The sequence below is a fragment of the Zea mays genome, chromosome 8, assembly GCF_902167145.1.
Source record: "Zea mays cultivar B73 chromosome 8, Zm-B73-REFERENCE-NAM-5.0, whole genome shotgun sequence".
In the NCBI taxonomy this organism is placed as follows: Eukaryota; Viridiplantae; Streptophyta; class Magnoliopsida; order Poales; family Poaceae; genus Zea; species Zea mays.
The window spans coordinates 172,033,289-172,046,506 of NC_050103.1; the positions used below are offsets into that span (position 1 = coordinate 172,033,289).

A 13,218-nucleotide genomic window follows, 5' to 3' on the forward strand; every position below is an offset into this window, starting at 1 on the left:
CAAAGAAACACGTGGTGCTTGCCGTCCATGAAATAATAACTTGTACACATTTTGCGAAACTGAAGGCATGTAATTCCTGGGTCGAGCGAGGAATGTGTGCATTGAAGGCATGCGTCTTCGTTTCTTAAACCGTTTTTTTCCTTCAAATTGTAGATGTGATATCTGACAAGCAAATTAACATAAAGAACGCGAACCATGCACACAGCATGGATGTGATTACAAATTTACAATTGCATGCTCTCGGGCGATTTTCATCGCGTCAGACACCCGAAGCCTTTGCAAACCCCCATCCACACGGCGAACAGCACGAGGCACAGCACCACATCCACGACGATCACGACCGACGCGTGGCGCCACCACGGGCGCCACCCCGGAAGCGCGCTTGCGCTTTCCTCCGGCTGCAAGAAGGCGCGACGTCGCTCTCCGGCCCTCTGGCGCTCCTCCTCGTCTTTCTCGCAGACCGGCGCCAGCGGCGTGGACGGCTCCTTCGCCTGCAGCGAGGCCTCCGGTAGCTCCGCGCCTGAGCTCGGGCCCGCCGCCGCCGCCCGCAGCGTCCTGGCGAACTGGCGAGCGACGGGGGCCACCGCCTCGTCGCGCAGGCGCTTCCTGGGCGCGGCGTCGCACGCGTCGCGGACGCGCTCCAGGAACCGGACCACCTCGGCGGCGCCGGGGCTCGGGTCGGCCGCGGCGAAGTACGTGCGGCCGTCGTCGGCCGAGAGGAACGCGAACGTCTTCGCCCCGGCGACGGTGTGGTGGTGCCACCGGTGGTGGTCGGGGGCGTGGTCGAGGCAGAGCGCGGCGAGCGCGAGCGCCGACTCGGCGTCCTCGCCGACCGCGTTGGTGTGGAAGTAGGAGATGCTGTTCTTGTTGCCCCTGGACGTCGCGGCGACGCAGAAGAAGACATCGTCCACGCCGCCGCCGTCTCCTGCGCCTGCGGTGGCTTCCTGGATCCCGTCGGCCTCCACCTCCATCGGCACACACGACGGGGGTGAGTTCTTGGCCCTGATCGGCGCGAGGTCGTGCACGCTCAGTCGGGCAGGTGCTCTTGTTCGTGCATGTGTCGCTGTGGCATCGGTCGATGAGACTGTAAGGACGACAGCTTCAAGCCTTCAAGTATGTCCGATGTGCAAAGGCTGCTGCGACGCAAAAAGTTTTGAGGGAAAACTGCTGCAACCGGGAGTTGCTGTGCTTATGCAGAAATGATTTCAAGCCTACCGGAAGGAAGTACAGGACAGAACGATATAGATGATATGTGCTCTGTTTGCCAAAGAATACACAAAGAGAGAAGGAAAGAAGCCCTAGGTGCTGGGTCAGTAGAGGAGCTAGGGTGCATCACAAGTAAACTTAGTTGAGAGGAATGCCATTCTGATTCATGGCTTCAAGTGTGGTTCTGACCTTGGAGAAGCCTCCAAGGTGCACACGACAATGATAGAGTGTAGTTCTGCTGTAGACAGTTCTCGTTCCAGAATAAAACAATTTTGGTCGGGTCGTGAGTTACGAGCAAGTTCCTTGGTGCGATACACGTCCTCTAAACCGTCTCGTTTTTTCCCCTCTTGCGAGGATGCTGGTGGAATACTATGTTAGTGAAGCAATAGGGCGAGAAGACAGGTTGCTTGTCATCACTTAGCACAAGCTTAATTGGTGGTAGTTCGGACAATGACCTTGACACTTACTCATAAGATGAAAGGTACGTACGACTTACAAATGTTACGCATATGATGAAAGGTGGAACTGCGCTACTAAAAGAAACCATCAGACTCGTCAAACATAAAAACAGGCTATGTATTCAGGCACCGGGCAATCTCACCTAACTAAAAAAATAAAGGCCAAATGGCAACCAAGATCATGCTAGCAGTGAAAGATGACACACAGAACCATTGCATCACTAGTGTACGAATTAACATATTAAGTGCCAGACTGCAACTGAGTTTCCTTGTCATCTAGTAGGCTTTCGGTCTGCAATGTCAACATCAAAACTAATTGGCCATGCCTGCCTACATTCAGGAACTCTCTGTTGTTCCTGCAACTGCAATCCAACCCGAACGAGTTAGATTCACTAGTGTGGCTGGCACGAACATGGTAGAGTTCTTCACTCTCTTTTTATTAGTAACATCTGCTGGCTTCAGAGTTGGGACAATGGAGAACACAACAGGACAGGATTTTTGCCTTCCAAGGATAGTGCAGCGTTCTTCTGAAGATCTAGAGGATATGACAACCATATTTACATGTTTGGGCATGACTATTACCAAAATCTAGACGTGACCATGTCAAGAACCTATGTGGAGCTGGAACCTGCCTACTGTAAACATACTACATTCTTCTGCACCTAGGAAGGGTACATGATCGACTGGTTCAATTCGCAACTCCATGGGCAAAGGAAATTCATAACAGGACCTCCATGGACAATGCTCAGAACAGAACCAAATTCCTGCCTATTGTAATCATAGGTACGGTTGCTTACCTGGCCATGGCCGTGTACTTGTCCACCTGATAAAGCTGGTCATAAAGAGGAAACATACGATGATCATGTTTATATAACTGCAGTTTGGAACATGTATTAACAGGCTCAGGAAAGTATCTCACCTTGAAAACCATATGGATAAGGAGTGAGAGAAAAGACATAACCTCCAATCCTCCCGTTTACCACCTGATATGCTAGGGTACGAGAGACAGGCATGTCACTACAACACATTATTTGAGTCTGTTTTGGTAATGGTATAGGGTTGAGCTTAGGCGTTACTGGATTATTGCCATTTGAAGAGGGTACAGGATTGAGCATTACTGAGGTATTGACATTTGAAGACGGTTTGTCATAACCAGCAATCTGCAAAAACGTAAATAAAGCTACAAGTTGCACGTGATTTGAAGGAGATGGAAGAAACTAGGGACTTGTGGCAAATTCAATATTTCAGCAAATAGTATGACAGATAACATAAGAACAAAACTGTCATTGTACTACAGCTAGGTGTCTAGGTAAAAGCAGTGGTCCTGCGATTATAGACAAGTAATCTATATGGACAGAATAATATACCAAGTGATGTATGTAGACAAAATATTATACACAAGTAATGTACCTAGATAGAAATGAAAACCTACCATGAACTTAAGCGTTTTACCACTGATCCGAACAAGTCCTGAGAAAAGCTTAACAGCGTATTGTGCGATTTCCTCGGTTTCATACTCAACAAAAGCGTAACCTTTGAGACTGTTACTCTCCTTGTCACTGGGTACATGCAGGTCTACTACATGGCCTGCCTGAATAAGAATCTCATACAAGATTCTCTCAGATACCTTTTCGTCCAAGTTACCTATTAAGAAAATAAAACAGTTGTAGAGTTAATAGAACACACTAGGGCCAACACAGCTGCCAGATGGTCCAGAGATCATGGCAACATAACTTTAAAACAGAAACACAGTCGTAGCTATAATGTTCTAATAAGTTGTACTCAGTCTTAAATTAAAGAGCGCAATAGGAGAGCTCCAGATGTCCATAACACGCTAGTTCAGTAACATATATAGTTTGAAACCACACTAAATATTTACTTCCTCTGTTCAAAATTACAAGTTGTTCTAGCTTTTCTAAATACATAGTTTTTACTATGTAACTAGCACAGTGTATATCTAGATGGGTAGCAAAAGTTATGCACGTACAAAAACCAGAATGACTTATAATTTGAAACGGAGGGTGTGGTAATTAAAATTCAGAAAGTCATCGGTGGGTAATCAAAATGGCAAATAACCTAACAGGATATCACAGCTCTTTCTGTAACATAAGCAGGAAGCATTGCCAATTCATGTTTAGGGATAAAAAGTTCTAGAAGAAAACAATTGACAAGGTGTGGCAACTGCACTTAAACAGAGAATCAGAAACTTTAGTCTATAAACATAGCAGCAACAGCAGTAAAACCAGGAATCTTCAAACGCATAAATTACAAGTATAAATGTCTAACGCATCAAAACAGCACAATTCAATAGTCGAGGCTATTTAAGGGGGTGTTTGAATGCACTAGAGATAATAGTTAGTGGCTAAAATTAGTTGAGACATCCAAACACCGTAGCTAATAGTTCAACTATTAGCTATTTTTGATAAATTAGTTAATAGTTCGGTAGCTATTTGTTAGCTAGCTAATTTTACTAACAATTTTTAGCCAAATAACTATTAGTTCTAATGCATTCATACACCCCTAATAAAACTAGTTAGTGACACCGGCATTCGGCATCAGAAATGTATAATCAGCACTAACCGCTTAGCCAGTGATACCAGCGTCAGAAATACATAATCGGCACACCGATTAAGATTATATATTACAAACCACCTATTGTCCCCAAATGTCGTATCCACACACTCACTGGGTGCGAGCGCAGACTGCAGAACAAGGTAACCCACAATAACGGTTCATGCTATCAGAACTAGTAAATAAATCATCCAATCTCTAACCAAAGCAAACACACTTGATTGGACCACGCAGCTAGCTCGAACTGAATAACCCTGAAACCCCGTGGGAATTGGGATCCTACGAACCGACCCATAAACGACGGAAGGGAATCGCGAGCGTGAAGAGAGCTCTCACCTATGAAGACGGTGCGGGCTGGGTCCCTCGCCATGGGCGACCGAATCTGGGCGGGCGGGCGGGGGGGAGGGCTACGAGCACTCCTCGCGCGGCCGCGCCGCAATCACGTGGGAATCGGTGTGATGCAGTGCAGCACGACCGGACGAGAAAATCAGGTGGCGGCGACGCAGCGTAGGGTAGGCCGTTGCCGGTGCCGCGGGGTGGAATCGGAAAGGGACGCGGGTAGGCCGTAGGCGGCGGGTGGCTATATTTGCCTGGAGATTCGAAAAAACCGGCGCGGAACCCCAGAAGTGGGTCTGGCGTGGTGCGAGCGGGTCCCACGCATCAGTTGTAGTGTTAGGGGTCAACTGTCGTCTGTCGACACAGGAGCGGCGCAAAAGGCCCGCGTCGCTTCAAGTAGATGACGTTGCTTGCACGCGTGTGCGCTCCGGATTGGCTGGTACGCGTGTCGTGCACCACCCGCGACATGCTCACATGCCCATGAGGCCGCGACGCGTATGTGTGCGTAACCGTTAGGTGACGGTAATGGTAATGCCAGCACGTATCCCGAGCTAGCTCCAGACACGGCACACGATCCTGCGTACCGACTCATGATCCTGCGTACCTATAATAATATATTGTGTTTAAATAATAAAAGTATGTTAAAATTATAATATACAAAGATTTAAACTATATTTATTAGCTGTAAACACTTATTTACACTCACAACCAATAAAACAAAATGTTTCTTGTATTTTATTCTCTATATTCAAGTACAATATAAAATAACATATTGTGTTTAAATGATAAAAATATGTTAAAACTATACATATACGAATGTTTAAACTATACTTATTAGCTCTAAACACTTATTTGCACCCAAGACCAACAAAACAAACATAACAAACATGTTTCTTGTATTTTATACTCTATATTCAAGTATAATATATATATATATACATATATATTTATATTAAAAAATATAGAGAAAAAATGGGTTGTGTTGTGCCTAGCCAACTGTGTCACGTCTTAGTCCCACGCACAGGCTCGCTGCGCTTTGTGACGTGCCAGATTCGGGCGGGGCCAAACCCGTGGTGGGTTTCGGGGTTGTCGGCACGCCCGGTCCGCCTCAACATCTATAACTCAGGCCATTCTTGATATACAGTTTTATCGCATTGTTTCCAAGATATCATATTAATACTTGTTAGAAAATAGTGTATACCAAGTTTAATCTCTATAAAACTCTCTCTTCTCCTATAAAAATCTATTAAATTGCATAACATATCACTCTACGTGCCTATGTGGCATATCATATAATGAGAATTAAACTATCATAAAATGCCCATTAAGAATGGCATCATCTAACTAAACTTTAATGAATGTTAATCAGGGCTAGCTCCTTTACTCACCTAACTAAATTTTAGACTAAAATATACTATCTGGTTTCAGTGGCAGGATCTATTTGGAACCCCTAAAGCACTGACTAATTATTAGCTAGGTTGAGCCAGATAATAAACTATTTATTAGTAGTGAGGTAGCTACCAATTAGCTACGGTATTAGTCGAGGATGTTTATAATCTAACAACTAATTTTCAGTAGCTAACTATTAGTTCTAGAAGTTTTAAACTGAGTCTAAAGCTGGCAAAAGAGCATTAATTAACATGCATAAATACTGCATTACCTCTATTTAATAGGGCGCTAGGAAGTAGGGTAAATGAATTAAGAATGTCACTTATCGTCACTTCTTAATAATTAGAGGACTAAATTTTGGTCATCCTGTTTATTTCTTTAGGGTCTAAAAATAACTAAAGTTTAATCATCCTGAATCAAACAAACTCTAAGCTAACAATATGTGTAGACCGAATATATAACGTCAATATGGGTGAAAGTTTTATCTAAATTTTATTTGTATTTTATTAATTACATATAAGTTTTTTAGTAATGTTTTAAGAAAAGAGAATAAGTGTTTTATGATATTAAAATTTTTAGCATAATTGCCAAATTTGAAATGTTTATGAAAATCATAAAATAAAATTTTCCATGGGAAATGGGTGTAATATCTATATTCAATTCGTTATATATAGTACTACAGTTATACAAATACCATAAAAACTCTTCACTAAGACTAATCTAACTACCAGTAATTTAAGAATCATCATCGATCTTTCTAAAACAAATAAGGCCATCTTTATAACTTCTAAAACTAATATTTACCACTAAGTTTTAGCTGAAAGTGAGCTAATGAACTAGCTAATTATTAGATATACCTCTTAAATAGTCATTAGTTGTTAGTCGACTAGACCCAACTATATTCATCTATGTCTAACAATTAGTTATAGATATTTATAACATAGCCAAAGACAGTACCACTCATATTGAATTAGTCATACGCTTATGCATTGTTACAGTTTTTATATATAACATAAGATAAATTTTATTTTAATAAAACACAAAATATATGTTTTCTATTAATTAGGTGAGTGTGAATGTGGAGCCAATAACCAAGGTTCAAACACTCACTTGTAAATAATTTCACCTTATTTTTTAATATAAACTCTCCTATTATATTAGTAGAGAAGAGATTATAGAAGTGCGGATTGATTCTAAATAAATGTAGATTTTTTGAAATATATTGACATGGGACGATCATTGAAACTGGCGCTTTAATATAGTAGAGATTTCTAGAGACTTAAACCTTTTATATTATATCTTCTTGTATACTCTCTGGTATGTTTAAGATATCGTTTATATTTGTGTCGGTTATTTTTTAAGTTTAATTAAATTGGTAGAAAATATTAGTAACATTTGTATCCAGATTTTATGGTCAGTTATATAAATTGTGTAATATACATTTTATTTTATATATTTGGTTACAATTGAGTTATTGGACGGTGGAAACTACAATTACACAGGGGCCAAGTATATTCATATCACTGGATGATTGCTGGTTACACTACAAGGTGTAATTTGCACCTAGGGTTTTTTATCCAATGCTACATTATTTAAATTTAGGTTACTATTTGGACTATTATTGTTGGTGACTTTTTGGTCAAACATCAGCTATTCCTAGACCCCGATCGTGGGGAACTAGACTTTGGAGTTCTCTCTGCTGAGAACGTATCGTATGCACATATGCGGGTCTGTGCACATATACACATCTGTGATCCTGACTCTTTAATGTTGATCAGACGTGTAAAAGAAGCTGGAGTGTTTTTGCAAAAGATACTCGTACCAAAGGACTGCTGCGGAGGGATTAAAATGTAAAAAATGTGGTGGCCGTTAGATCAACATTGAAGGGTTAGGATCACAGATGAGTATATGTACACAGGTCCACCTATGTGCATACGATACGGCCTCGCGGTCGCGGAAGAAGGTGGACTCTCTATGGTAGGCACTGGACCGTATGTGACTTTGTGCAGTGAGCTCCACTCTACTTTACGGAGCGCAGACCGTCTGCGTCAGTGCGACATCATAGAAGTTGTGAAGCACGTAGGTGCTGAGCATGAGGAAGCGGGCGATCTATGGAATGAACAGGCCACGCGTTTGCAGATGGAGAGAATACACGAATAAAATCTATCCACCTGAGATCAGAGGAGAACAGGTCGGTGGCGGCGTCGGCGATGTCGTTGTGGAAGAGACCGATGCCGAAGAGTAAGATGAGAACGACGTCGGGTTCAAAGCCAGGTGGAGGCAGGAAGAGGAAAGATCGTTTAACGCCCTCTTGAACTTCTTCAACGCCTCGACGAGCGTCTTCTGAACATGCTCATGGTTTGGACAGAGTGAGAGCGAAGGTAGGGATGGTAATGGATAAGAGGACATATCTGGTGCACATGGAGGATTGGTGCACATGGTGCACATATTAAATCACCATCACTCATTTTAAATCTAATGTCTCTAGTTGATCATTCAATTTACAAATAACACCTTCCACCATTACACACCACCACGTTGGAGGGTGTCCTTAGCAAAATATACCAAACAACTAGAGACGTTAGATCTAAAATAAGTGGTAATGATTTAATATGTGCACCATGTGCACCAATCTTCCATGTGCATTAGATATGTTCTCAATGGATAAATATCTTTTCATAATTTGTTTGAGTTTTTAACTAATTTTATTTTAAAAATAAATAAAAATAGAGCCCGATTTTATTATGATTGTGTTTTTAAATTTTATAGTATAAACTTTAGAAACTATTTACCACCTGTCACACCCGGGTTTCGGGGCACCAAGACCCGGGCACGAACATAATCACCAGATGTGCTGTGACCAAGTCTCACACATATGATGAATCATGGCACAGGATCGAATGTCACATCTTTACTATGTAATCGGAGTTTTGTACAAAATAAATAAATAATTACATTATATGGAGACAACGGTCCAGCAACCCAAAGTTGATTGGGAGACGACGGCCTAGATCTCTCACGAACTCATCGCAGCATCCTCCATGCGTCTCATCCTGCGGTACCTGTTCTTGACCTGTGGGGGGTGTGAGACAGCAAGAGTGAGCTCATATACGTTCATCGATTAACAAGTTGTGAGGAATAATGTGCATGAACTCACCAAAGGTGGGAGCTCACGTGAAGTGTAAGGCTTACCAAAGAGGATGGTTAGAGCTAAGCATTGCTTTTAAAGTTGGTCAAAATTTTATTAGCAATTACTAAATATAAGTAAATACCAACACAATTAAGTAGTAGAACAAAAGTAACAACATCACCTGCGATGCAATGCATATGACAAATTGAGTTTAAGTTCCATAATTTAATCATCAGAGAGTCCTAAGCTGCTCATAACCGTGAGCTCGGCTAGTATACCAGTTTTACACTCTGCAGAGGTTGTACCCTTTACCCACAAGTCATGTTACCCATCTTCCAAGGGATCGCGATTTCCCATACACCTCTACCGAGGAGGCGAGGCAGGGTAACACTACAAGGCCTTTACAAAGTTCCACTAGCTTCAGAAAACCCGCTACAGTTTATAGGAAGCTCCAATGCAGGGTTCTTGCCTGACCGCCATCGCAGCAAAATCAACCAAGGACCTCCCTACACTGACCACTCCCCTACTGCCCTTGCCCCTTTCAGGTAAGGTAGTCCTCCACTAGCTTTCCTAATTAATCAGCAAGGGCGTCCATAAACCTTTGTGGTGGCACGTGTTTCTCAAGTTAAGCTCTATGTTCCAATTAACATTAATGATCTTGACATGAACATAAATAGAATAACAAAATAACTGGAACATAGATATGATAAATAATTATCTCAAATCCATGTAAAGCAATAGCAAACTATCCAAGTGATTCAGGGGTAAACAAGGTAATGAGATAAACAATCTAGGGTAACTTATTGGGTCCCATCAAAATTAATCTATGCACGAATAAATGATATTAAAGAACATTATTGGGTAAAAAGTGGTCAAGGGCACAACTTGCCTGGGACTTGAGATTCCAGGTACCAGGATGATCTTCAGGAGACACGTGTCCTCACTGCTAAACGTAGCAATACAGACAAATATAGTATAAGCAAAATTAACATTACACCAAACATAAGAACAAACTGTATCATAATAATCTACGTGTTGCTATGAGATCGTGGGTTCAAGAACCGATAAATTCGGAGTTACGGTTATTAAGTTATGAATTTCCGAAATTATTTAGTGCTTAGAATAGATTAATCCTAATGAACAATTTTAATTCAAGTTTCATGGTTAAACAAAGGTACTAGGTGATAAACAATATTAATACAAAATTATTTCAACTGGAATGAATCAATTTGAAGCTAAATTCATCAAGTTATGAATTTCCTAGGTTTGGGACATTATTTTGCATTAAAAAGAATTTCTGTATTAAATTTAATAGATTTCTGAGTTACTTGGACTGCGGCCACAAATCTCCGGAAGCCCAGGGTCGAATATGCAAATTCTAGGACCCGCTGGTAATTATTTTAATACCGACCTGTACTGCGGGTTGATTGCTTAAAACAGTAGGGGCTCTTTTGAAAGATGGCCAGGCCAAAGGGGTACGCGCCAATCTGTGCCATCCGATCAAGTGTGGGCGGCCCAGATTAGATCCCCATATAAGTGAATCGGTGCGCAACACAGACCGTTGGATCAAAAGGATACGATCACGATTTAAAACACTAGCGATGGAATCTCATACGCCCGATCCCAATCCAACGGCATAGCCTCGATGGAACGAAAGGGTAAACTAAGATCTAATCCTAGCCACCCATCATAAGATCGACGACCACAGACCTGTCTTCCACCCATCAACATGCCACGGTGGCACATTTGCGACCGAGGCGGCGCTCCCGCCGGAGTACGGCCGAACAAGAGCCTCGCCCCACTATTCCTTAATCCCAACGGTTCTACGAGATTCTGTGATCACGTCGGAGAGGGTTGATGGCTTACTGAAGGCAAAGACGACCGCTGGGATACTATCCACAGCTAGCGGCGACATCCGAGCTTCCTTGCGAAGGGCGACGAGGAATTGCTCCATCCCAAAGTAATTTCGCAGATGTAATCACCTACCGACGCCACACGGGACACCACGCCTATTGCCTCGACCAATCCCCGCGTCTGGACTAGTGTCGCGCACAGGGAACGGCCATGGCGGTAATCTCCCTCCTGTTCTTGCGACAGTGGCGAGGGAAGAGGCCCGGTCCGCCAAGCGCCGCATGCACAGGAAAATTCCCGGGCGCCTATGGTGCTGCGAATGCCCCTGGGTCTCCGCGCCCTGATCAATCGCGGGGGAATCAAGACGACCACGACGGTGGCCGTCTTCTCTCTCGTGGCGGTCTCTCTTCGCTCTCTAATGGCGCTTAAGCTCGGTTCCGGAGATCCTAGCTCCACAGCACAGCCACGGTCTACCTCTCGCCAATACGATGGAGAAGAGGGGTGTCATGGTCGGTTCTATTTATGAGCCGTGATGAATAGGGATTGGATCGGCATGCAGGATCCGAGCAGGATCTATGGCGGCGTCCACGCTGTTCTGGTAGAGAAGATAAGTCCGACCAAGCGGACCCACGCGTCGGTGACTGCTCTACAACACGTAAACACCGAACGAGTGACCGACCCTGCGGCCCCACCCGCAGAGCAGGGTCAGGCGGGCCAGGCAGGAGAATTGGACCACGAGGGAGGATAGTGGAGTGGGCCGAGGATGCAGGAATTCGGCCCAAACGTGTTTTTTTTCTTTTCTTTTATATTTTCTGTTTTCCTCTATATTTTCTATTTCAGATATCCAAATCAAATTCAAATCCCTATTTTGAAGTTCTAGTTTCCAATATAAAACATGATTCAAGTATGAATATAAACGCTACTATTTTCAGTATTAGTATTTATTCTTCTTCCCTTTATATAATTCTAATAAATGATTCAATCACAATTTCTCTCCTTATTTCAAAATAGATTCAGTTTCAATTTTCGAATTAAATTTGAATGCAGTTCAACTCCAACTAAATTAAATGCTCACACAAAAAAACTCCTATATGGATGAAAGAATATTAATAAATTTATTTATTTATTATCATCCTAGTTAGGTAAAAGCATTGTTTAAAATATGAAATTCGTGCACCCAAAAATATAAAATCCTTTCGAGAGTATTTCAACAAGGGAATTCATATAGGGATGCTTTTACAAAGTCTTTATTAGAAATCACTCATTTTAGGAGATGTGACTTCAAGTTAAATCCCTAGTTAGAATTTTAGGGTGTAACAAATCCTACCCCCTTAAAAGAAATCTTGTCCTCGAGATTTGTAAGAGAAAGGATGTAGAAAACAAAAAAAATCTTTGTAGTCTATGGGTTAGTTTCTAATTGATTTTAACACCAAAACATTTTTTTGTTAAAGTTTATAAAACAATTTAGCAGGTGATTAGGAAGGCAATTAGGAAGGCATGGGTATATATATGTATACCCACCTAAGTGTGTAGGATAAAAGATGGGTGGGTTAGGGCAAGAATAGATTATGGCAATGTTTAAGCCCTGATTCATCTCGAGATTCGCTCTAACTGTTATATCCTTCCTTGCCGATGTTGATCTTTTCCTTTTTGTCGATCTTGGTGTCTCCATCCGAGCTAGGGAGATATAGTTAAGATAGCTGGGGTATATGGGTAGGACAAAATCTTGTTTATCAATAGGTTAGCATAGATGGATTATGCAACCTATTAGGAGTGTATGGCTGAGTTGATCTAAGGCACTAACTTAGGCCCAAAACATGTTTATAGGGTCTAATCTATTTCACCAATATTAACTAACCTATTTATGTAACTTACTTTAGATTAGATCATATTAGGTTAGATGGGATCTAGATTAGATTGGTATGACTAGTTTGACTAGATAAAATCTAATTAATTTGCATTAGGTCATGGTTGTTATTTTAGGATGAGATGAGTAGAGTGGTTAGGATAACGTGAATCCTTCCAGATAAGATAAATCTATTAAGATAAGAGAGTCTTTTAAGATAAGAGAGATATAGATATACTTTAATGGAGGATAATCTAGGTTGTTTAGTTATCTTATGAATTTAATTATATTTATGCCTATATATGTAGATGTAAGTCTGGAGATTACTCCACAACTCATCACACTCAATCAAAGATCCAAATCAAACAAATATCATAAGTGAAAGGGAAATGTGCCTTTGGGCCATTTCTAAGTATTTTGGTGATTGAGTG

The 13,218-nt window shown here is 41.9% G+C and overlaps 1 protein-coding gene across 4 annotated transcripts; it reads right to left on the reverse strand.

Moving 5' to 3' along the window:
* Positions 1 to 90: 90 nt before the first annotated feature.
* On the reverse strand, positions 91 to 4,808 carry LOC103636432 (phytolongin Phyl1.2). 4 transcript variants are annotated; one of them, XM_020542776.2, is made up of 6 exons: positions 4,572 to 4,808; positions 3,097 to 3,308; positions 2,741 to 2,824; positions 2,584 to 2,655; positions 1,216 to 2,496; positions 91 to 1,136 (listed from the first exon to the last, which is right to left on the reverse strand). In XM_020542776.2, exon 6 carries the CDS (start codon positions 969 to 971, stop codon positions 252 to 254), a length of 720 nt encoding a protein of 239 aa, XP_020398365.1. In that variant the 5' UTR covers positions 972 to 1,136; positions 1,216 to 2,496; positions 2,584 to 2,655; positions 2,741 to 2,824; positions 3,097 to 3,308; positions 4,572 to 4,808; the 3' UTR covers positions 91 to 251. The 4 variants fall into 4 exon arrangements, with proteins under 4 accessions (XP_020398365.1, XP_008657009.1, XP_008657007.1 ...); XM_008658787.3 differs by having other exon boundaries at positions 91 to 2,199; positions 2,462 to 2,496; positions 4,572 to 4,795; XM_008658785.2 differs by having other exon boundaries at positions 91 to 1,133; positions 2,462 to 2,496; positions 4,572 to 4,794.
* Between the last annotated feature and the right edge of the window lie 8,410 nt (positions 4,809 to 13,218).